Source organism: Pseudorca crassidens, chromosome 7, assembly GCF_039906515.1.
Source record: "Pseudorca crassidens isolate mPseCra1 chromosome 7, mPseCra1.hap1, whole genome shotgun sequence".
Classification (NCBI taxonomy): domain Eukaryota; kingdom Metazoa; phylum Chordata; class Mammalia; order Artiodactyla; family Delphinidae; genus Pseudorca; species Pseudorca crassidens.
This window is the reverse complement of record NC_090302.1, coordinates 21,710,283-21,736,896: the sequence shown is the minus strand read 5'-3', so window position 1 is coordinate 21,736,896 and position 26,614 is coordinate 21,710,283. Positions and strand designations below refer to the sequence as shown.

The 26,614-nt window shown below is 41.5% G+C and overlaps 1 protein-coding gene across 4 annotated transcripts in view; it reads right to left on the bottom strand.

The window, feature by feature from the left end:
• SUSD1 (sushi domain containing 1) overlaps positions 1 to 26,614 on the bottom strand; it is a 128,715-nt gene that overhangs the window by 21,089 nt on the left and 81,012 nt on the right. For all 4 annotated transcript variants that reach the window (XM_067743659.1, XM_067743656.1, XM_067743655.1 and 1 more), the window contains exons 11-14: positions 19,583 to 19,674; positions 18,227 to 18,413; positions 7,457 to 7,553; positions 2,777 to 3,035 (exon numbers count right to left, since the gene is read on the bottom strand). In XM_067743659.1, coding sequence (XP_067599760.1) covers positions 2,777 to 3,035; positions 7,457 to 7,553; positions 18,227 to 18,413; positions 19,583 to 19,674 — 635 coding nt within the window. The remainder of the gene's footprint in view (positions 1 to 2,776; positions 3,036 to 7,456; positions 7,554 to 18,226; positions 18,414 to 19,582; positions 19,675 to 26,614) is intronic.

Sequence of the window (26,614 nt, the reverse complement as noted above, 5' to 3'; positions counted from 1 at the left end):
AACCATTTCTCCAAAGAAGATATACAAATTGTCAAAACCTGAAAACAAGCTCAACATCATAAATCATTATGGAAATGCAAACCAAAACCACAATGTGAAGCCACCACACATCCATTAGGAAGGCCATCATTAAAACAGAAAACAGCGATTGTTGGGGAGGATGTGGAGAAAATGGAACGCTTGTGCACTGTCGGTGGGAGTGTAAAATGGTGCAGTGGCTATGGAAAACTGTATGGGGATCTTCAAAAAGAATTAATAAAATTACCAAACGATCCAACAATTCCACTTGAGGGTGTATACCCAAAAGAAGTGAAAGCAGAGACTCAAAGAGATATTTGAACACCCATGGTCACAGGAGCATTATTTGCAATTGCCAAAAGATGGAAGCAACCCAAGTGTCCATCTACAGATCATGGATAAACAAAATGTTTATCCATACGTACAATGGAATATTATTCAGCCTTAAAAAGAAAGGAAATTCTGAAACATGCTACAGCATGAGTGACCCTTGAAGACATTACGCTAAATGAAATAAGACAATCACAAAAAGATAAATACTGTATGAGTCTACTTATACAAGGTAACTAGTCAAATTCATAGAGACAGAAAGTAAAAGGGTAGTTGCCAGGAGTTGGGGAAGAAGAGGAGGAATGGGGAGTTGTTTAATGGGTACAGAGTTTCAGTCTTGCAAGATGAAAAGTTCTGAAGATTGGTTTCTTAACAGTGTAAGTGTACTCGACACTACCAAACTGTTAGTTTAAAAATTGTTAAGATGGTAAATTTTATGTGTATTTTACCACAATTAAAAATAAATATAAAAAATTATCACTGCTAAGTGTCTGAGTATTAGATGGTGATTGTTGCATTACCACCATCTTGTAAATATATTAAAAACCATTGAATTGTACACTTTAGAATTATATGAATCGCATCTCAGTAAAGCTGTTTTAAAAAGAAAAATAAATAAATAAATCACTACTGATTTTAATATGTCTGCAACACTAATATATTTGAAACCCACAGGGGAAGTAATAGCAATTCAAATATGTGAGTCCAAATATAAATTATTTCAAAGAACAAGCACGTGTTCCTCTTAGCTGTATGAAAAAGAGTCATCAGTGACATCACAGGAAAGTTCCCTATAAACTAGAATTCTTATCGTAATCTCCCACTTCATTCCCTTTGTGCCCCAAATTGATATTGATCCATATTGAAGCCCTAACCCCCAATGTGATGTTATTTGGAGGTAGGGCCTTTGGAATGTAATTAGGTTTAGATGAGGTCATGAGGGTAGGGCCCACATGATGGGATCAGGGTCCATAAGATGAGGAAGACTGATCAGAGCTCACTCAGTCCCCACCACATGAGGACACAGCAAGAAGGCAGCTGTCTGCAAGTCAGGAAAAGGGTCCTCCCCGGGGAACCAAAGTAGCCTGCACCTTAATCTTGGACTTTCCCGTCTCCAGAACTATGAGAAATAAATGTCTGTTGTTTAAGCCACGCTGTCTATGGTATTTTGAAATGGCAGCCCAAGATAACTAATACACCCTCCCAGACCAAAGTCTCAATCTGAGACAGCAGCTCTCTGAGCAATCTCTAAGTTGCACACATATGGTACTGCCCGTGTTGTCTATAGCTAGACACACCAAGTCAGGATCTCCGGGTAATTTTCCAGCAAGGAGGCCTTGTCTAAGTCATAAACACCTTTGGAACAAATTCAGGGCAATATATTCTGGACTTTAGTCTTCCAATTCTTAATCCCTACATAATTGCCACAAAACACCACCAGAACTTTTTGCTACTTGGACCTATTCTTAGTTTTATATCAAGCATGATAATGGCACATGTAACTTGTGTCCTATACAGAATTTAATTGTGTGTTTCAGTTTTAAATATGTGATGAACCTTACACACAAGATGGCTCAAATTCATCAGTCAAGAGATGTTTCTATTAATATTATTTTTTCTAGTTTCCATTACCAACCGATATGAATTGATACCAAACCTTGAGTCCTCCTAGGGCAACCATCACAATGTTTCTTCTAGATCTTCCACCCCTGACTGACCCATCCAGCTCTTGCTATGTCTAGCTCATTATATTTATCTATTCTTTTTTTTTTTTTTTGGCCACACTGCATGGTAGATGGGATCTCAGTTCCCTGACCAGGGATCAAACCCGCGCCCCCCTGCATTGGAAGCACGGAGTCTTAACCACTGGACTGCCAGGGAAGTCCCCATCTATTCATTCTGTAATGAATATATCGTTGTATGTCTCAAGAAAGAACCAGCACTGGAAAAACATAGCCTTTCTAAGGACGGAGAGAGGAGAGTGAGGCTTACGCAATAGCCAAGGAAATAACGGAAGCAGAAAATAGAGCCAGAAAATAGTGCTGAACTTAATCTGCCCCTCCTGCTGGCTTCCTGGAGAATGAGGAGAGGCAGCAGTCTGGCAGGAGTATGGGGAAGTGACAGAAAGATCTAGATGTTCCTCTCCAACTCAGGCTTCAGCAGTGCAATAGGATGAGGGCATTCTTGAAGCTTCTTAAAGAAGAACCCAAACTAGTTCAGTCCAAACAGGTCCCCCAGCAAGTTCAGAACATCAACCTCCAAAAAGGTTTCACCTGCTCATCCTTTATAAAGTGAAAAGATTCAACACATTCTTATTGTTCTTACAAGCAGTGTTCATCTCAAATATTGGGAAAACAAATGTGCAAATATTTAACTTTCACATGAAGAGGAAAATATAGAATTCACAAGAGTTTTTAAAGAAATATACCTTATTCCATTCACTTGTGATTCGTAATATAATGCAGTAATCATTCCCTATTTTCAAGGGTGCATTATAATATTTCCCATAGTACAGCCTGTCTCCGATAGATATCTCCATGGCATCATCGGGAACATCCTTGGCCAGCAGTTCTGCCGTCACATATCCATCAGCACCAGAAGCATTGCTAAAGAATGAGGTAGCCTCTTCAGAATCACAAACAAATGTGCTTTGGAGGGCCAGGGGAAGCACTAACACCTGATATGAACTGGAAGAGAAAAGAAAATGTCTATCAGATCCTTGCTTGGGGGATTCGTTCATTCATTTATTCGTATTTGTTGAGCACCTGCTATGAGATCAACACTTTTCTAGACACTGGAGATGCAACACTGGATAAAAGTCCTTGCCCGTGTGGGATTTACGGTCTGACAGCTCCCACCGTCATGGAATTCCAGTTGGAACCAGCCGTGTTAATGCCAGATGACACTGGGTGAGGGATCTCTCCAAGTTCTGGCTGCAGATGGCTATCCGGTAAATCCTCTTTAGCTGGGAGAAGTTGCTGCACGTATAACTACCTGAGTATATGTGTCTTAAAGTTGATCTAATCAGTGATTTTCAAATGGGCAAATAAAGCCCAGCTGTGGAAAGGGTTTAGCAGTCACATGGAGGCCAAATGCCTACAAGAGTTAATGCACTAAATCTGCAAAAAGGCTCCACGCAATCACATGGGGTACCTAAAACGGAACTCACGTGATTTACATTCCCTCCAGTTCGCTACTGATACCAAAGTTCCTGTGAAATGAATGAGAAGCATGGAGTACAGATCATCATGAGTTCATCTAGTCTAACAATATCCTGAAAGAGCCGGAAAGGGAAAATCTCCTATGTTCCCTAGATGTGGACAAAGAAACAAACTAGCAACCAGGTGTCATTTTTGTCATGTGTTTTAGTATTATTTATCCCACCAAATACAAAATCTGTCAGTGAAAGGAAGTGTAAGAACAAAAACACTCTGAGAGACCTACTAGAGCATGGACTTGAGGATATGGGGAGGGGGAAGGGTAAGCTGTGACAAAGTGAGAGAGTGGCATGGACATATATACACTACCAAACGTAAAATAGATTGCTAGCGGGAAGCAGCCGCATAGCACAGGGAGATCAGCTCGGTGCTTTGTGACCACATAGAGAGGTGGGATAGGGAGGGCGGGAGGGAGGGAGATGCAACAGGGAAGAGACATGGGAACATATGTATATGTATAACTGTTTCACTTTGTTATAAAGCAGAAACTAACACACCATTGTAAAGCAATTATACTCCAATAAAGATGTTAAAAAAAAAACAAACACTCTGAGAATGAATCACGCCTTTCTTTTTATTCCCATCTATTTGGGACTCATGTCCTGCCTCTAGTATAGTAGGTGTTGGGATGTCTGCTTTTTCTATCAGGCTTGATAGCAGGGATTTGAATGATTTACTCTTTTTTTTTTTTAAGTTCATAGGGGTGCTTTTTTTTTTAACATCTTTGTTGGAGTATAATGGCTTTACAATGGTGTGTTAGTTTCTGCTTTATAACAAAGTGAATCAGCTATACATACATATGTTCCCATATCTCCTCCCTCTTGCGTCTCCCTCCCTCCCACCCTCCCTATCCCACCCCTCTAGGTGGACACAAAGCACCGAGCTGATCTCCCTGTGCTATGCGGCTGCTTCCCACTAGCTATCTATTTTACATTTGGTAGTGTATATATGTCCATGCCACTCTCTTTGTCCCAGCTTACCCTTCCCCCTCCCCGTGTCCTCAAGTCCATTCTCTACGTCTGCGTCTTTATTGAATGATTTACTCTTGTATCCTTGCAAATCCTTGCACAGCTCTTTGGCTGTGACTGATTCCTCACTAATGTTTCTTGAGTTGAAATTTCAGTAAAGAAGAAAAACATGCATCAGCACCAAATACGATTAGGGTAATTTCCAAAACTCATTAGCACACATAATTCTATTTTACCAATAAGTATACGCTTCCTGCTCCGCATTCCTAATGCCCCATCTCCTGCTTCCTAAGAGTTCATGAGTTACTAGGTTAAGAAAAGGGAGTCCTCCCCAACAGCAGGTGTTGGATTTGGAAACTATCCACCAACCAGGCTCCCCAAATTCCTAGGTGTCCTCAGGCCCCTGATTTCCACAAAGTTTCTGGGTTCACTTTCAGCATAGGGCTTTCTACAAAAGGGACAAAGTAAAGTCTGCAGGGCAATGACTTGTCACTGCCATCACCAGTAAACATTTACTAAGCCTCCACTGCCGACAACGGAACACTTATAACAACAAACTTTCCTGGGGACTTGAAGACATCCCTATGAATCATGGCCGCAGGTAAGAAAGTAAATAGGCAGCAGACTCCATGCTGTCCGTAAGCACATCTTCAAGTCCCTCTCACCTTTCCATGTAGGTGGTGATATGCAAGTGCAAGTTCAAGGCTCACCTGAACTCTTTTGGTTCTGAACGTTGCCCAGTAGAGGCACCATTCATGACGCATAAAGCGGTATCCCCAATTAGCATGATCATAATCACCTGAGTTGCCTGATAATTGTACAAATTCCCAGCCCCCATCCCAGATCTACTGAATCAAAATCTCCAGTAGAGTCTGAGAATTCATACAGCTGATAAAGCACCCCAGGTACACTTGTAATCTGGCAAGTGTGGGAGACGCTAGCATTAAGAGAGCCCAGCCACAGCCTGTATCATCCACCCAAGACCACCAAGCCAAGGAAGGGAGCGTGGCCCCAGAGCCCCTGCTCCGCCTTGTGCCCAAGCCACTGTCCCCTGACAACGTACAAGGCAGACTCCGGCCTGTCACACACTGGCGGTGCTGCTACCCCCAGCTCAAACCAGGTAGTCGGGCCAAGAAAACCCCCCAATTGCCTGCTGGTAATTAGCCCCGATGATGTTGGGGAAGCAGCTGTGGCTGTTTAGAGCATGACTGCTCTGGAAGGACTTCTCCCCTCTTTTTCACCACCACCCTCCCTTGAATGACTCACAGATCTCCACTTCCTGTTTTGGAGGCACTGGCCGGCACAGAGCCACAAGGATAGACTGTCATTTGGCTTTTCTTTCTGCCTTACATAATCATCTGGCCTAAATATCACGTACGTCTTGCAAATTCTCTCAGGCAGTGAGATCACAACTTCTGTTCTCCTTATAGCAACAGAATTACAATGCCTTCCAGTAACTTTTCAGGAATCAAGAAATAGAACAACTTAGGCCATATCCATGCCTGGAAAGACTTTTGAGCACTTACTGAACTCAAACTAATAGATTAAAAAGCTCAAGTTTCATTACAAATGGACACATAATATCGATAGGCTTTCTTTTTTTTTTTTTTTTTTTTGCGGTAAGCGGGCCTCTCACTGTTGTGGCCTCTCCTGTTGCGGAGCACAGGCTCCGGACGCGCAGGCTCAGCGGCCATGGCTCATGGGCCCAGCCGCTCCACGGCATGTGGGATCTTCCCAGACCGGGGCACAAACCCGTGTCCCCTGCATCGGCAGGCGGACTCTCAACCACTGCGCCACCAGGGAAGCCCGACTTTCTTTTTTATAGTTTTGTGATACCTCACGAATTTTACCTTGATGGTACAGCAGGGTCATTAGACTGAAGGGTCAGGAAAGACACAGGCAGTATAAGTTCGGTCAAAGAAACAGGTTGTTGCCATCTCCTTGATTTGCTACTGTCACTAAGTTACTCATCTCTCCAGGCAAACCTCAATTTTCCTCTCTGAAAAGGGAATAATTCTGCTTTCCTAATCCTGCCATGACCTTTGTAAATAAAAAGCTTAATTGCACACAAGGTAGTCCAGCAACTGAGGTAAATTCCTTCCATCCTAATACCACCTGGAGTCCCAGAAGCAGTTGTTAACAATGCAGTGTCTTGCTCACATCTCAATACATGAATGAATTAAAAGAATGATCCAAATGACTCTTCCAGAAATCACTACACACATGGGAGTGGGGGAGGGAGAGGGATGGACTGGGAGTTTGGGGTTGGTAGATGCAAACTGTTACTTTAGAATGGATAAATAACAAGGTCCTAATGTACAGCTCAGGGAACTATATTCAATATCCTGTGATAAACCATAATGGAAAAGAATATTTTAAAAAAAGGTCTGTACGTGTATAACTGAGTCACTCTGCTGTACTGCAGAGATTGTAACAACATTGTAAATCAACTCTACTTCAATAAAAAAATAAATAAATAAGAAAGCACTACACACCCCCCAAGATCATCCTTAAATAAAGGAAAATATATATATATTTTTTGTAAATGAAATGATGTTCCTGATCCACCATCACTAAAGGATGTACCTGGAGGCGTGAGTGCAAAGTGATAGCCTGACATGTCACGGGCACCCAACCAGTGCTCATCTAATGACCAATGGAACGGATTTAATTTCTCGAGCTCAGCTGCCCAAATGCTTGTCTCTGGTCCTTTACAAGTCTCTCTATTCATTAGGGAGGGTGCTAGCTGGAATTAAAGGCCCAGTCTGTACCCAAGGAAACAAAAAATGAGGTACTGACTGCACTGACTCAACTACTCCAGTGAAGCCACCTAAAGAGAAGTCTCCTCCTCACTCAAACCAAAGTTTTCAAAACACTCCATGGAGATCACTGGGCAGCCATGGAAAAGAGGCCACTACTGACCTGATGGGTCCATTTTTCTCCTTGGCTTTCCTCAGTCTCAGGCGTGGTAAAGGCCCTCCGTGCACAGTGAAAAAGTCTACTTCCGGAAGGGGAGGCTCTGAAAACATGTTGAAAAGAAGAAAAGGGGTATGATCAGAACGAGCAGAAGCATGAAAAAAGTGGTCCTCATGGGGCATCAAGAGGAAAGTTTTCATGTAAGAAGAGATGAGCAAATTCAGACACATGCTCCGACATGGATGAATCTTGAACACATTAGGCTAAATGAAATAAGCCAGACACAGAAGGACAACTATTGCGTGATTCCACTTACATGAAATATCTGGAACAGGTAAATCCATAGAGACAGAAATAGATTAGAGGTTGCCAAGGGTTGAGGGGGTGTGTAGGAAATGGGGAGTTATTGCTTAATGGTCAACAGAGTTTCTGCCTGGGGTGATAAAAACATTTTAGGAATAGATAATGGTGATGGTTTACAACATTGTGAATGCACTTAATGCCAATAAATTGTGTCCTGAAAAAATAATTAAAATGGTACATTTTATGTTGTATATATTTTATTACAATTAAAAAAAAAAATGATGCCCCAGCCCTGACAGATGGTGGATGCTGTGGGCCTTTCAATTAACTTGGTAAATAGGTTCTTATTTGGTGGGGAGACCAGCTTATCAGACTTCTAGATCCTTTAGGAACAGTTTATTTATTATTATTATTATATATTTTTTGGCTGCGCCGCGCAGCTCGTGGGATCTTAGTTCCCCCACCAGGGATCGAACCTGTGCCCTCGGCAGTGAAAGCACAGAGTCCTAACCGCTGGACCACCGGGGAATTCCCTAGACTTCTAGAGCCTTTATAATCACACAGCTGTCTGTCCTTATCTTGCTCTCCCCAGCAACCAGATTTCCCAAATAGGTATTCCACAGGGAGGAGAATGTTGGTTGATTGGCTGACACCAGCGTTCTAGCATCTAACTGGGAGTTATATTCATGGTATAAATGTACCAGCTGCCACTCTGCCTTGTGAGTAACACAGCTTACATGTGTTGGGCACACAACACATATATAGATGTGTCCTATATATGCCTCATCTCATTTAATCTTCTCCACAGTGCTATCAAGCGGATGAGATTTATAAAGGGAGGGAGGAAGAAAGAGAAAGAATAAAATATGAACACCCCCTTCCCTGAAATTCCTCTGAATCCTGCCACAGTGAAATTAGTACTAAGAGGCCAAAATAGACACTCAAGACTCTATTTACCCAATTAGAAAATAGCTTTGGGGTGGAAATTCTCAATTCAAATTATAATAAATAAAAACTTAGACCTTCCTAGATAATTTTTAAAGCTCTACTGAATATGTTATTCATACACTGCCTTTCAACAAATATTTATTAGCCACCTCTATGCACCTCTATGTGAGGCTGGGAGAAACAGCTATGGAAGACATGGTTTCTGCTTTCCAGGAGCTCAGTCTAATAGTGGAGAAAGTCTTATAAACAGGCAGTGCTTGGAACTACGATACAGTTCCACAAGAGGGTGGTGGGAGTGCAGAGGAAGAACACCAAGGGCAGGGGGGTGAGCCTATCCAATACAGAAACAGACATACGCAGGGGCAGGAGGTAAGAGGGAGTGAGGGCAGAGACAGAACTGCAGGAGTCCAGTGTGTCCGAAAGGTTGAGTCCCAGCTGGGTAGAAGTGGGCAATAAAGTGAGACATGTGAGTATAGGCCAGATCTGAGGTCCTAGAAATAATGAGAAGCCATCTAACGATTCTTAGCAGGTGTGTATTTTAGAAATACAATTTGGACTGCCTGTTGGAGGATGAATTGGAAAAGAGCAAAAGCACAGGTTCTCCAAAATCTAGGCAAGAAGTGCCTGAGGTCTGAAGCGAGTGACGGCACTCGGAAGGGAGAAGAGGGGGCAGGTGGGGGAGACACGCAGGGCAGAGACGGAACAGAAGATGGTGGAAGATAAGGAAGGGGAAGGAATCTGGGCTTCGGTTTTGGCTACTGAGTCAGTGGTGACGTCACTCATCAAGGTCTGCAGGGAAGGTTCAGATGCAGCTCACTTCTAGACCTGTTAAGTTTGAAGTGCTTGTGAACTCGTCCAGCAGGCAGTTAGAAATGCGGGTCTAGAGCTTAGGAGCAAACTGTGATGGTGATATGGAGTCAGTCATCAATAGAAGAGGCGACGGCTGCCCACGGGGGAAGGTATAAATGCATCTGAGAAGAGATGAGGGCCTAGGGTGAACACCGGCGAAACCCAGGCATCTAAGACCAGGTGGACGAGTGAGAGTCCCCTATAGCTCTTATTAAACAGTGCTAAGTCTAGAATTTCTTCAAAGTCACCCAGATACGCCACACAAATTATGTTTTCCATAAATCCGTGGGTTTGTTAGGGAACAATCCCCCACCTACAGTTAAGACCCCACACTATGGTGTTGAAGGTCTATGCTGTTTCCAAGAGGTGTCCAGTAAGAGATTCCATAACTGACACCCCTGAGGAAGACACGACCAGCTCCCTGCAGCGGTAATGGGGAGACGGGAAAATGCAGTTTAAAAAGCCCCCACCAGGTTTCCCAGGGAAATGTGAGCATTTGAGTACAGTAAGTCCCCTGCATACAAACAAGTTCCGTTCCAAGAGTGAGTCTGTAAGTCCAATTTGTCCGTAAGTCCAACAAAGTTAGCCTAGGTACCCAACTAACACAATCGGCTCTATAGTGCTGTACTGTAATAGTTTTATAATACTTTTCACACAAATAATACATAAAAAACAAACAAACCAAAAATAAAGAAAACATTTTTAATCTTACAGTACAGTATCCTGAAAAGTACAGCAGTACACTACAACCGCTGGCATCCAGGGGCTGGCATCGAGTGAACAGGCAAGAAGAGTTACTGACTGGAGGAGGGAGAGGGGGTGGGAGATGGTAGAGCTGAAGGATCGTCAGCAACAGGAGACGGAGGGCAGGCTGCAGTGTCACTCATGCGTGACGCTGATGGCACAGGTTCTGGTTCCTTGCTGGATTCAATTCTATCTACCCTCTTGAAAAAACGATCCAGTGATATCTGGGTAGTAGCTCTTTTTTTTCATCGTAGATGACGTGGTAGCACTGGATTGCATCCTGAACGGCTGTTGCAACCTTCGTGTACCATTCTACGTGCAGGTGCTGTGCCTCAAAAACTAACAGTGCCTCCTCACATAAAAGAAATCCCCTTGCCATTTCCTGTGTCGTGAATCTCTTCGGTTCTTCAGTTACTTCTTCTTCCTCTTGTCTCTCTTCACCCTTTCTCTGGGCCTCCAATTCCTGGCGCTTCTTAGCAGTACCAGCTACATCACCGCGGCTTTTACACTTGCTCCTGGTCATCCTGGGCTTGAAATAAAGATACAGTACTACTGTACTCTACACAGTTCTGTAAAGTACGCAAAAGCACAACCACTTGTAGAGGATGCACGCATGTGACAATGTCTGCCAGACACGTGAACTAACTTACATGAGTGGACATGCGAATGCACGTTCTCATCCTTGAAAGCTCACAACTTGAAGGTTCATATGTAGGGGACTTACTGTATCTCTGCACTCAGCCCTTCAGGCTATCAATGAAATGCCCTTTCATTCATGATGTTTTGTCATCACAGTAAAGTAAGTGGTTTTTATCACAAATTTCCTGTTTTCAGCCCAGAGGGAGATAAACTGTTTACTCTTTTCTGTGTGAGAACTCTCCTTAAGCTCAAATTATTCCTCTGTTTGCTCTTCTCTGAGATTAATAATTCTAGGTCCTCTAATCTGTTGGCTAACCTTTTATTTTATTTATTTATTTATTTATTTAATTTATTTATTTTTTTACGGTATGTGGGCCTCTCACTGTTCTGGCCTCTCCCGTTGGCGGAGCACAGGCTCCAGACGCGCAGGCTCAGCGGCCATGGCTCACGGGCCCAGCTGCTCCGCGGCATGTGGGATCTTCTCGGACCGGGGAACGAACCCGTGTCCCCTGCATCGGCAGGCGGACTCCCAACCACTGTACCACCAGGGAAGCCCTCTTGGCTAACCTTTTAAAACCACCAGGTTTCTCACCCACCCCAGGAACAGCAGAACAAAGTGCTCGCCCAGCTTGGAGAAGGCGGGCCCACAGCAGGGGCAGGAAGGCCATCGCCTGCTTGTTCTGTACCACGCTGCCCCTTTTCAGTCCCAGCATCATTCTTGCCATTCTAAATGTGCCACTACCATGCAGTTGATTCCATCAACACGTGACTTCTGGACTGCTTTCTGCTCTGCCTGCTCAAGGCCTTCCCCACCTTAAAAACTGTCTGCCTTTTCTCTCGAATGTGAAAGCCTGGACTTCATCAGGCTGGTTCTTCGCCACATTTTTGAGTTTAAATAACCTTAACTTCCAGCCATATTTTCCAAAGTGCTGTTTCCCATCCCCCAAACTGCTGTCTACGGCAGACCTGCTCTCCTTTCCATCGGCTTCATTACTGATTTAAACCAAATCAGACCCAAGGCAAGAAATGGGTCGTGTCTAGGCTGGAGTTCTTTCACCCTGAGTATGTGAGATGAGGGGACATACTCATTACTACCCCTAGGTGTCAACAGTATCCATTCTCTACTGGAAGCAAGTGACAAAGGAAATTATGGAGGCTACCATCTGAGAAAACTTTGAAGAGTCAGGAAAAAAGCAATGAAGCAGGACTTGTCCTACAAAATATTAAATATATTATAAATTTACAATAACTGAAATAGAAAGGTACAAGCACAGGACAGGCAAAGCAATGGAAGAAGCTAGACAATCGAGAAAGAGACCCAAATAAATAGATGAGAATATAGTGTGTGGCCTGGACAGTCATTCCAAAGGTGATGGGGAAACTGGCTTATCATCTGGGGGGAAAAAATTCCCATGTAAGTTTAGCTTTATACACGCATCTAAACAAATTCCAAATGGGTCTAACCTTCAATGTGAAAAGCAAAACTATTAAGAAGCATTTGAAAATAGTAGAGAATAAAAATTATTGATCTGATTTTCAGGGTGGGGAAGGCTTTTCTTGGCATGACCAGAGGCAGAAACTATAAAAGAATCAATAGAATTGATTACATGAAAACTTAAAATGTCTAAATGTCAAAAAGAATATTGACAAGAAAGTTAAAGAGTAAATAACCTGGGGGTGTAATATGTAGAACAAAAGATTAAAACCATTAACGTAGGCAAACTATTAAAATCAATGAGAGGAAGGAGGTAACAGAAGTGCAAATGTGTTAAAATGCCTCTAAAACCCATTAAAATGAACCAAAAAAAAAGTAAAAGAAAATTTTATCTGCACCAAATCTAAACAAAGGTCACAACCTTATGCTACAAACTTCAAGGAAATGCAAGGAACTAATACATATAAATAAATATATAAAAATAAAGCACCCAATGGTTCTTTTCTAATCCTCAGCATCTCCCCAACTGGACCACAGCCCCCACTGAAGGCACGATAAATTGAAATTGATGGCAATAGAGCAAATGGAGCTTACACCATAAGTCATCAGATATCGCAAGGTGAGCTGCATCTCCCCCATCAATAAGGTTATGAGACTTGGCTTCCCAGGAAGAAGGAACAATCTTCTTTTTATCTTTATCTCCCCTTCAGCACTTGGCGCCGGTCTTTGTACATAACCAATCAATAGGTATTCACTGAATTAAAGGGGTAAGTTGCAGCGTACCCTTCCCCCACTTCTATAACACAGAAACCTGTGTTTCTGTGTTATAGATGTGGGGGAAGGGTACGCTGCAACTTAACAATTTATTGTTATCTTCTGTTATCTTCTATAACAGAAACCCTGTTTTTTAGGCTTCTGATATAAAGAAACTTTCCCAGCCATATTTTGTAAAAAGCTAGCATTAATATAGGAACATAACACATCCAGCCCATTTTCCTCTGTGGTGTACCATCTTGTCTCAGTGGGGCCTCAGCAGGGATGCAGATGCTTTCAGTGAGAAGAGTGGGGAGATATTCATCCCCATATAGCCATTTCCTTGAGAGGCTAGGTTTTGATTTGAAGCTGGAAAGTAGTTGGGAGATTTCTGGGGATGAGAGGAACAGGTGGCCCATGGAGGTATGGAAGGACACATGTGCCTCCCTCCTGGCCTGACCTAACATTAGGTCCTCAGATGTCAAAGAACCTGTGTCCGTGAAAGACTCGAGAGAGCCTGGATGAAGAAAAACAGTTGGGATGAAGGCCAGCTCCTCTCCTAACCTCTGGGGCAGTTCCTACCCATTCAGAGCCAGGGGAAACAGCAGGAATAAGTGTGGTACCCTGGAACCAGCCTGAGAAGACAAGGTCCTCACTGAGGACACAGGAGTGCACAGTCCTTGGCTGGTTTGTGGAAGAGAAGCTCACAGCAGAAGAATGTCAAGACACCTGGTCCTGCACGGTCCTTCCTAAGGACACTTAACAGTAAGAGAGGAGGGGTCAGAGGAGCGGGCAGTGGTCCCCAGCCCTGTAGGAGGAATTAGAGCTATCCTGACTGGACCTCTCTGTTAGAAGGATAGCCTGAGAACGCTTGGGACATACCTGTGTTTTCAGTGGCTTTCCTGAACATCTGAAAAAGTACATTGTTTTTCTTATTACGAATGCAGGTAGAGATGGGAAATTCCCATGTACATTGCCAGCCTTGGAATTGAAGGTGGACTTGGGAAGGAATGATTTCCTTTACATATTCGTTTCCCTTTTCTCTTCCAGCATTCTTGGTTCCATAATAAACCTTCAACCTCAAATGATCACCACATTGTGCGGAATAAATGGTTTATCTTTACATTCCTGCATGCACTTGCTTTCTCTCTCTCTCTCTTTCTCTCCCTCCCCCCACTTCCCCCTCTCTGGTTCTCTCCCTCTCTCTATGAGAAGAAAATTTTGCCTACAAGCTTTTTGACTTGGCTAGAAAATAGCATAACCAGTGTGGGGCAGCTCTTCTGACCCTTTGGGTCTACATCGAGGATGAAAGTTTGTTCTTACATAAGGGAGTATAAATGGTGGCACTGTTCTGATGAATTCCCGTCAATGGGCTGCCTGCAGAAGCATGTGGGCCATGAGTCAGAAGCACTGTGATAGCCTCTGCATCTCACCACCTTGCTCACCAGCACCCTCTTCCATTGCCACTACAACACTTGCCTCTGTCCTTCAACATTCCAAAAGCTTTCACTCTCCTCTGAGGTCAGCAATATATTTAAAGCGCTCGTTTTCATCCTGTTCCCATCGGTAAGATTTAGTTTAATGTAAGACACTCAGAAGGGAAATTCCTTTCACTCTTCTTCTGGGAAATCAGCTTCTGTGTATTCCACGTCCAAACCCCTTGCCTCACATTTCTGGTAAAATTCAAAAGTTCATAATTTTGCTGAAACAAAGCCACATCTTAGGCAAACAGGCATACCTCTTCACATCAGTATATGGTTCTCTTATTAAAGACAGGGCTTGGGGTTTGTTCTTATTTTATTTGTTTAGTTACTCTTTCATAAGATCTTAACAACTTGAATTTTCACACTTTTTAAAAATTGCTAATTCTTTAAAGTAGAGTGAAAATATGCAGGCGTGGTTTCAATGAACTTAAACAGCTCAACAGTGTCCCCTGGTGGCCATGAACACAGACACAGGGTGCTTGAGCTACGGGGCAATATTTAGCGTACAAAACAAGGTAGAAGTGTGTCTCATCAAGATGAAACTCCCTCTCCCCAACTCAAAAAATAGGAAATGCTAATGTGAATCAGCAATGCAAACCTTCAAAACATGAAAAGGACCAAAGAGTAGGAGACTGAATAGCTATCCATTTTGATAAGTCACCATGGGAAAAAATGCCCAAATTGAACATCTCCTTCCAGCCCCGAAGTTGGTAAATTCTTTTCGGTCTAAAGCCTTTATTAACTAACCAGGCAGTTCTTCAATGCCAATACCACCCGCTGGCCCTTTGGGGGTTAGCCCTCGTATGCATTCATTACAAAAATATTCTTTTGTTGTGCTATCATTGTCCTTATGTGTGCTCACACTGTCCTTACGTGTTGGGGATTCAATGTAGAACACACAGACAAAAATCTCTGTCTTCAAAGAGTGCCTATTTTAGTAGGGGAAAAGAAAATAAACAAGTCCTGAAAACGAGTTCTATGAAGAAATTCAAGCAGAGGAAGAGAATAGAGTGATGGGGTGGCAATGGCAGATGAGTTTTGAAAGGATGGGCAGGGAGAGGCTCTCTAGGTAATGGCACTTGAGCAGAAACCTGAGTGATTATAAAGAAGCTATGGGGAGAGAGTGTCCCACGAAGATTACGCAGCAAATGGAAAGTCCTGGATGCAAGAACAAGTTTGACCCGTTTAAGAAATAGCAAGGAAGGATGTTGCTGCTTTTAGTGAGAAAGGGAGAGGGCAGAGGGAGATGAGGTCAATGAGGTAGGCAGGGGCCAGACTCCATGTTCCATGGTAAGGAACGTGGATTCCATTAGAACCCTAATGCAAACTCATAGGACTGTTTAGAGCTGGGGATGACATGTTCTTATATGATTTTAAATTAATTTTTATTGGAGTATAGTTGATTTACAATGTTGTGTTAGTTTCAGTTGTACAGCAAAGTGAATCAGTTATACATATATATACATCCACTCTTTTTTAGATTCTTTTCCCATATAGGTCATTAGAGTATTGAGTAGAGTTCCCTGTGCTATATAGTAGGTCCTTATTAGTTATCTATTTTATATATAGTAGTGTGTATATGTCAATTCCAATCTCCCAATTTATCCCTCCCTTCCTTTCCCCCTGGTAACCATGAGTTTGTTTTTTACATCTGTGACTCTGTTTTGTTAATAAGTGCATTTGTACCATTTTTTTAGAGTCCTCATATAACCAATATCATGATATTTGTCTTTCTCCGTCTGACTTACTTCATTCAATATGACACTTTGAGTGATATTTTTAAAGTTATGGCGAAGATTAAGACTTAGGGCAGCAGGGGATAGGCAACTGTGAAAACAGGGAGAAGAGTTAGAATGCTATTGCAGGAGTCCAAGCAAGAAGTTGCTGGCTTGGATTAGGTTGCTAGCGGTAAAGGCAAAGGTGGGGAGAAGTGGCTGGATTCAGAACGTTTATTTCAGAAACAAGCCAGCTTGTTGATGGACTAGAAATGGTGGGAGAGATAGAATCAATTATGATTCCTTTTTTGGCCTGAGCAGTTGGTGAATAGGAATGCCAATAACTGAGATAGAGAAGCCTGGGTGGAAATGGATTTGGGGGTGAGGCAAGAGGTGAGAAATCAAAAGTTCTACTGGGTTTGCCTATTAGATGTTCAATAGGATATGTTTAGGAGACAGATGGATACATATTTGGGACTGCTCGGCACATAGGTAATGTTTATAGCCGTGAGACTGGTAGAGATCGCCTAGGCAGAAAGAGTAAATAAGGAAGAAAAAGGAAGAGAAGAAGGAGAGGCGAGGGGCATCAATAAAAGTATTCGGTTGGCCAAAAAGTTCATCTGGGTTCTTTGGCAGCTCTTATGGCAAAACCCGAACGATATTTTTGGCCAACCCAATAGATGGACCTAGTGAAAAAAAACTGAGAAGGAACAGCCAGCAAGGTAGAAGGATCCAAAAGCCAAGAGAAAAGGTGTGTCAAGGATGGAATGCCAAATGCTGTAGAGAAAATCCTATAAGAACAAAATTGGACAGTGGGTTTTGCAAGATGGAGACACTTCCAGTAAAGCATTGAGGACAAATGCCTCTGGACTGGAACCAGTTAAAGAAAGAAGAGGAGGTAAGGCTGTGGAGCCTACACAACATTCTTTCAAGGAGTTTTACTGTAAAGAGGGGCTGAGAGAAGGCAGAGTAGCTGGAGGGAACATGGGATCAAAAGAAGTGTGTTTATCTTTTCTATGTTTTCATTTAAAAATGAGATATTACAACATGCTTGTGCAGTGTTGGGACTAATTCTTTACTGGAGGGAATTGAGGATGAGGCAAGAAGGGATGACGGGGTTGAGGGAGGATTCACCTTAGGAGTGGGGACAGAGAGAAGATAAAATATAGGTTCTGCATGAAGTCAACAATGGGAGATTCGGGAGTGGAAAGTCCTCAGCTGATTACTTTTTTTTTTTTAATTTTATTTATTTACAAAAGGTTGTTATTAGTTATCTATTTTATACATATTAGTGTGTATATGTCAGTCTCAGTCTCTCAATTCATCCCGCCACCACCCCCTCACCTGATTACTTCTAATTCCTCAGTGAGATAAGAAAAAAGAAGCTAATAGTCTGAATATTAGCTCAGAGTGTGTGTGCTGGGGGATGGAGTGAGCATCACAGATTTGAGGAGACATGAGAAAATGAGTGGAAAGTGAATTTTCTAGGGGACTAGAGTGGGACTGCCAGTCATTTTTCCCTGAGAGTAACCTACTCTTAAGGTACTTGTAACAGAATGACAATTAAATATGTTACTGAGAAAGAAAGAGTAATAGGAAAATTTCTTTTTAAGTATGAAATATTTTAAATATTTCAAATATCCAGAAGGAATTTAACCAACACTCATGTACACACTACCCAGATTTCTTCAATGTTCCTATTTTGTTTCAGGTAACTTTTTAAGAAATAAAACATTGCAGTTCAGGCTGCAGTCCCCTTAGTTCCCCTCTCCAATTTCACGTCCTTCTTCCTCTTTCTTTTAAACTTCATTATATAAAGATAGAAAGTAATAATGTGCCTCTTTATTTGAGCCTATACAGCTCTGCGGTGACTTTGTTCATCCAAATGCTGTTATTCAAGATTTACCTGTTATCTGCGTTGTCAGGGAGATGACCGCAGGAAGTTCAGAAGACAAAGCCTGGATGCTGACACTGTAGTTGGTACCTGGCCTCAGGTCCAAACACGTCTCAGGAGCCTGGCTGCTGGCAGTGATATTAAAGACCATTTCCTGGGCAAATTCCTTCTGATACCATCTCTGGCCCCAAATGTGGAACTAAAACATAGAAAAGTTCACCAGGTGAATTGCTAGCTTGAAAGGCTCTGAATGCCTGGATACCTACCCTTTCTCTCACACTCTCTTACTCTTGATTCTAAAGCGCCTTCAGAAAGTGAAATACGGCAGAAAGCAAATATTAGAGTTGTAATACCATAAATACTGTAATTACAGTAATATCAGTATCATAAACATATTTTTAAATCAAAATGCACAAAAACTCGAGGCCCCAACACCGACAACTTTCTCTTTCTTGTTCTCACACATATAACGGCACATGCCCAATGTGAAAGTCTGTTGTTAAAACCACAGGAGCAAAACCAAAGAACAATTTCCTAGAAAGAAAATTAAGAATCTGAACTAAGGCTTCTCCCAGGGCAGAACGTGCATTAGGATAGGGGTCCCCAACCCCCGGACTGCAGACCGGTACCAGTCCACGGCCTGTTAGGAACCAGGCCACACAGCATGAGGGGAGCGGTGGACCGAGCGAAGCTTTGTCTGCCGCTCCCCATCGCTCACGTTACCGCCTGACCCATCACCCCACCCCCTGGCGGTAGAAAAACTGTCTTCCACGAAACCGATCCCTGGTGCCAAAAAGATTGGGGACTGCTGCATTAGGGTAATCCTAGTCGGTTTGGTAAAACCTGGGAAGAGTTTTCCTCCTCTGCCCGCCCCCTTCTGACATTCCCTACACTTTACTGTAACATCCCAGCACCTGGGCCAATAGATGCACTTTTCTTCCTACTTAATTGCTTCTAGTAGCAGCTCATCCCATGGTCTTTACCTTTCTTACTCACAACCACATCTAGCTTTAGAAGTTCCCCTTGACTCTCCAGGCAACAATTCAGACCCTGATCAGAGGCACTGGTGTGGAGAGACACACACTTGCAAAAGCCACTGGCTTCCTTCCATGACACTGCCTGAACATCAGCTCTGCATCAGGCTATGTTGCACAAAGAACCTCTCATGATTTTCTCATCAATCCCCAAGGTCTCTGTCTTCAAATATGCAGCAGAAGTTCCCACTTTCTTGTTTCTTACTTCAATTGTCACTATAAATCTTCCACTGATAATGGCAGCTATATAAGTAGTTTTTTTGGTTTGTTGATATTTTTTGAACCTCCCACACAAGACAAACACCTATAAACAGAGTAACTTTCAGTAACTTACTAAATACATCTCCTCTATATCAGCTGTCTTCATACTTCTCCATCTCAAGCAGGTTTCATTAAATATTGAAATGTTACTGATGGTCTGTTTTACTGCAAGGGGAAAAGAATGAGAAATCAACTTACACCTTATACCAAAATGCTACCTTTTAATTGAACAATATTCCAAGGATAAGCATTTACAGCGGATGACTTCAGCAGTATTTTAATTTAGAAATAAGTGGTAGCAGTCCAAGAAACACCATTTTTATATTTATGTAAACACAGTCCTGATGAAAGATTTAAGGTCAAAAGATACCCAGTCTGAGAATCCTTCTTAAAAAATTAGTTAAGTCGATCCACTGCAAATTCCCTTGGTTTACTAAGCTAAAACAGCGACTCATTGTCCTGGCCTTGGACAACCTCATTTAGACAAACAAGCATCAGTTTGAAATTCTGAGCTGAGAGTAACATTTCCGCAGAGAACTGAGAATTACTCCTTGAGGAAATGAAAAAGGCTACCTCAAGCAGTCAGGCTTTTCATGATGAAAAGCGGGGAGTGGTCCCTCTTGGTTTGGGCTCCCTCATCTCTTATGATCAAAGAAGCATTCAGTGGTCTCTGCTCAATTTCATGGTAATGAATCCAAAAGATAGTTCAGTACTGGTACCATATAATACAGAGGCACATCCCCCAAGCTTTTTAAAATAAAGACGAGTTATTCAAACAACACTGTAATTCAACTATACTTCAATAAAAAATAAATTTTTAAAAAGACTGGTTATTCAAAACTCTGGTATCAAAGGTTATTTCCTTCAACGATGATCCCTGTCCTTAAACTGAAAATAATACATCAGACTTGCTAAGAAGTTTCATAGGAACACTGTGATGATTAATAAGTGATAAAGAACTCCCAAAGCATGTGAAAAAAAAAGAAAATCTCATGGGAGCCAAACCTTTATTGTGTAAGCCCCTGGACCAACAGGTTCCTATGAATGAAGCCTAGTTGATAGATGCGACCCCTCTTTATGGATGGGGCAGCTTTGCCCAGAGAAAACCTGTTCCACAGGTCACAAGCTATTCTTCAAATGCTGTAAGACCGAGTAAGGAATAAAGTACGGATGATTCAGGATAAAGCAACCTTTAAGGAAGGTAAGGAAGATGTTTTTAGAGATAAGTAGTAGTGGCCCAAGGAAACTCACATTTATGAAACTTTCAAAAAGCATATAACTTCAGTAGTATTTAAACAGTTCCAGACCATACAAAAAGGTAGAAAGTTTCCCAATTCACTCAGTATGACTGGATAATCCACAATGCCCAACGTGTACAAGGACGGCACAACCAATTACTAAACACACTATGCCAAATTCACTTATTAATATAAATACAAAAATAAAATATTAACAAATAGAAGTCAGCAGTACGTTCAAAGAACAATACACTATAAACAAGGGAGATTTACTCCAGGAATACAGAGATGATCATTACTAGGAAAGCTATTTATAGATTGAAAGAGAAAAACCATATGGTCACTTTTATAATCATAATGGTTAATACATCTAATGTACATTCCTGCCTAAAAATCTTAGCACACTAGGATTTAATTTGATAAAAACTCCTTGATTTAAAAGAATGTTTATTAGAAACCACCACACTCAGTGGTAAAACAATTTCTAATAAAGTTAAGAACAATCCAAGGATGCATGGTTTCACAGCTATTATTTAGCATTAGTCAGGAGATTCTAGACAATGCAGAACGAGGCAAGGAAAAAAATGAGCTATAAATACCAGAAAGAAAGGGAACAAATTATGCAACTGACAGTAAATTAAAAAAAAAACAACAACTGAAAAACAAATATGCAATTGTTTGAAAACGACAGAAAAATAATAGGAGTTTGGCAAAATGCACCCAAAGACAAGAACATAGAAAAACTAATCGTTTTCTACATATCTGTAAGCACAAGTATGGTAGGCTGAATAATGGTCCCTTCAAAGATGTTCACATCCTAGTCCCTGGAATCTGTAACCATGTTACCTTACATGGCATAAAGACTTTGCAAATGTGATTATAATAGGGAGATTATCCTGGATTATCCAGATGGGCCCAATGCAGTGACAAGGGTCTTTAAAAAAGAGAGACAAGAAGATCAGGGCCAGAGAGAACTGAAGGTTGAACTGATGAGCTTTAAAGATGGAGGATGGGGCCACAAGCCAAGGAATGTAGGCAGGGTCTAGAAACTGGAAAGAGCAAGGAAATAGATCCTCCCTTTGAGACCCCACAATGAACACAGGCCTGCTGACACAAATAAACTAAAACCACAAATAAAATATAATAGAAAAATTAAAAGATTTCTATTCACAAGAGAAGAAACCATGAACAAACTTCAGATACCTAGCAATAAATGTAACTAGAAATGTCCAAGACTTACAAGAAGATTTTTTTCCCCCAGAAGGACATAAAATAAAACAATAAAGAGAAAATGCCACATCCTTGAATGGAAAGATTGAAAAAAGTGAAAAGATATCAATTCTCCACCAATTAACCTGTAAGTGGAATGTACTTCCAATGGTGATTCCAATGGACTTTCTTGGAACGTGATAAGTTTACACATTATTCAGTGAATAGAAAGTTCTCACCATGTCAGGCATGCTTTGGGGCTAAGGATAAAGTGGTGAGAAAACAAAGTCCCTGCACCTAATGGAATTCATTCTAGTGAGAAAGGCAGAAAATAAACAAGTGAAAAAATAAATTTTAAAAATATAGGGCTTCCCTGGTGGCACAGTGGTTAAGAATCCACCTGCAAATGCAGGGGACATGGGTTAGATCCCTGGTCCGGGAAGATCCAACATATGCTGTGGAGCAACTAAGCCCGTGCACCACAACTACTGAGCCTGTGCTCTAGAGCCCACAAGCCACAACTACTGAAGCCCACGTGCCACAACTACTGAAACCCGTGCACCGTAACAAGAGAAGATAGCGCAATGAGAAGCCCGTGCACTGAAACAAAGAGTAGCCCTGCTTGCCGCAACTAGAGAAAGCCCACGCACAGCAATGAAGACGCAATGCAACAAAAAATAAACAAATAAAATAAATAAATTTATTTTTTAAAGTATATATATATATACATAATTTTGTGTACTGGTAAAGACTATGAAAAGCATCATACAAGAATAGGAAGGATGGTTAGGGAAGGTCCTCTGTGGAGGTGATATGTGAGCAGAGACCTGAAGGATGAGTGAGTGAGCATCAAGAGTGGAGGAAGAGGGGTCAGACAGAGGGGGCTCCAATGTCAAAACCCCACATGCAGGAATCAGCTTGGCACGCTCAGTGAACAAAAACACAATTACTGCTAAATTTTGGGGGGGAAGATTAATGAGAATAACAAGAAAAAATTAAAATAAAAATATTGAAACAGGACATAACCAGGTTTCAGTAACTATTATAAAATTATGACAGTATTTCTCAACCTTTTTTCATTATAGCCCTACACGGAGCCTTTTTAAACATTTTTTTCCCTAATCTCTCACACTTTATAAAATTTTAATACCACAGGTATGTATATGTTTCTTATTTACTATATGTTTATCTATGATTCATATATATATATATATATATATATATATTTTTAGTGTTAATTTCCTGAGTTTTGTTTGTTTGTTTGTTTTGGCTGTGTTGGGTCTTCATCGCTGTGCCCAGGCTTTCTCTAGTTGCGGCGATGGGGGGCTACTTTTCACTGCGGTGCACGGTCTTCTCATTGTGGTGGTGTCTCTTGTTGTGGAGCACGGGCTCTAGGCATGGAGGCTTCAGTAGTTGTGGCTCGCTGGCTCTAGAGCACAGGCTCAGTAGTTGTGGCACACGGGCTTAGCTGCTCCACAGCACGTGGGATCTTCCTGGACCAGGGCTCGAACCCGTGTCCCCTGCATTGGCAGGCGGATTCTTAACCACTGTGCCACCAGGGAAGTCCTATGATTCATATATTAAATGAATAATATTTTTCCACCCCTCGAGAAGCAATTTTTGCCTGTTTAGCTGATTTTGCCCCCCCACTCCCTGGGGTGAATTGAGAATGCTAAATTGCTAGTTTGTTGCTAGCAAAGGAATAAACAAAGAGGTCAATGGAGCAGAGCAGAACCCAGAAACCAATCTATCTATGCATCGGAATTTATATAAGATAGGGGTGGACTTTCAAATCAGTGGGAAATAAACTGAGTTGGGAAATAGTTATCCATAGAAATAAACTAATATTAGATCCCCACCTTGACATACAGGCAAAAATGATTGCAACTGTAATAAATTTTTAGTTAAAAAATATACTAGAAAAGAATATAGGAAAACAGTTCTATAATCTTGGTTAGGAAAGAAATAATAAGAAAACTAGGAAAAATTTTTTTTAATTTGACTAAATAAAATCTTAAATTTTCTTTAGGGCAAACGATTCAACAACCTAAGTTTGAAAGACAAGCAACAAAGTGTGAAAAAAAAATTGTAACATATTTGAAAAAGTTGATGGCCCTGATATCTAAACAATTACCATGAAGAAAAATACCACCAACAACACATGAAAAGGAGCAATAAATAGAAAAAGTGATTCATAGGAAAACTGTAATAGGACAATCAATAAGCAAAGGGGTACAAATTAAACCAAAATAAAATATGCTTTTCACTTATTAGGCTCTCAAACATTAAAAAACTGGAATATCCTGCATTGGTGAAGGTGTTGGAAAACAGGTGTGTGTGTAAATTGATACAGTCTTTGTGGAGAGGAATTTATGAGGCTCTTTATCTTGGTAATTCCACTCTTAAGACTTAATTCTACAGAAATATCCTGCCCAATTATGCAAAGGTACAGTACATTTCATCAAACCTAAGATACCATTCTTGTAAGATACACTATTATTTTGTTTTATTAAGAAAGAAAAAATACTGCCAAGTAAATTCTGTCATGATTATTTTCTTGTCTCAGAATTATTTTATACTGGTTGAAAGAGTTTTTTCAGACCTATAGAAACATTAAAATTTTATAATATATAATAAAAGAAAAATCAAAAAATTGATTGAGACACTACTAAAATTTCTCCATATTCAGTATGTAACAATTCTCAATCACTTTCCAATTAAGAGATATCAGTGTATATTTCCACACCCTATGTTCTATCCTGAGTCTTGGTGAGGCAGTATTTCTTTTAAATGTTCTATTTTCTTTTTCTTGCAAGCCATTCTGATGCTGACACTTGCTTTTATACATTGCTGATCTATTTTCATGGTTTTCTACATACACAATAACTTTTTTTTTTTTTTTTTTTTGGTGGTACGCGGGCCTCTCACTGTTGTGGCCTCTCCCGTTGCAGAGCACAGGCTCCAGACGCGCAGGCTCAGTAGCCATGGCTCACGGGCCTAGCTGCTCCGTGGCATGTGGGATCTTCCCGAACCAGGGCACGAACCCGTGTCCCCTGCATTGGCAGGTGGACTCTCAACCACTGCACCACCAGGGAAGCCCCACAATAACTTTTTGTTTCAATGTCAAATCATTGGAAAAGTTCTGAAAAAGTTTTAGTAAGCAAAATGTTAATATGTCACTAATGTCCAAAACTAAATAAAATTAGCAACACTGCAAGTAGCTATGACCAATTTGATACACACATGAGTAATGACAATTATGTTCATGGCAGCCACCTGACTGTATAACACTTGTAAGAATTCATAGGTATTAAAATGTGAAAAAATGTGCCTCTGAGTATCGGCAAAACATAATATATGTAAGTATATTAAAAGTACCATTGTCTATAACAACAAAAATTTGAAGGGGAAAAAAAACCCCTAAATATCCTTCCATAGTGGACAAGTTAATAAATTTGTGAACCTCCACACAGTGGAATACTATGCTTCCCTCAGAGAAGGAGATGGCATTATAGGAACTGATACAGAAGTATGTCCACAGAATATCGTAAAGCCAAAAATGTTTTAAATAAAATAAAAAAGCAAGATGAAAACTGGTACATATACGATTCTGGTTTTTTTAAAGGACACACACACACACACGCATATATACATGAACATGTAAATGTTACAGTAATGGTGGGTCTGCAATTCCTTCTGCTCACAGAAACATTCCACTGGTTAAGTTCAATTCCATCTTGGTCAGAGAGGGACTCTCACTCTAGGTCCCCTTCTCTCCATCCAAGGGTTCACAGTTTGAACCACAGGCAGGTTGAACCCATGCTGAGCTCACTGGAGAGAAAAGGATCCCCAGTAAGAAGACAGCTCATCCTGAGTCCCTTGCTACCCCACTCTCTGCTCCTTTGCTATGGAAAGTAAGTACATGCCCCTCATTCAAATATTCCTTCTTTGCTCCATTTTCAGTGGTCACTCTGCCTTCTCTCTCTCCTTTCCCCACCCACAGGGCTTCTAAGCTAGAAGCCTGAAGTTGAAAAACCAGACCTGCAAGAATGCCTCAGAGAAGAGAAAATTAGGCTCTTAGTTCATCAGATTTTTTTGAAACTTTGTTTCTGTTTCATTAATGTGGGCAAGCAACTCTGGGCAAAATCAGTCATTACTGTACTTCCTCAGGGCTCCCACAGTCCCCTGCAAATACCTCAAACTACATTTTATGCATTGTAATATTATGTATGTATTATTATGCATGTGTGTATCATGAGAGACTATGTCTCATTCATCTTTGTACTCCTAGTGTCCAGGACAGTGGCGGGCACAGCATTCCTGGTTGTTTAAATGTAAACAATCAGGGGCTTCCCTGGTGGCGCAGTGGTTGGGAGTCTGCCTGCCGATGCAGGGGACACGGGTTCGTGCCCCGGTCCGGGAAGATCCCACATGCCGCGGAGCGGCTGGGCCCGTGAGCCATGGCCACTGGGCCTGCATGTCCGGAGCCTGTGCTCCGCGGCGGGAGAGGCCACAGCGGTAAGAGGCCCGCGTACCGCAAAAATAAATAAATAAAAAATAATAATAATAAATAAATGTAAACAATCAGCAATAAGGGGAAAGCTAAGCAAATGATATCATATTAACCAAATAGAATACAGGTACTCTGAATAAGGCAT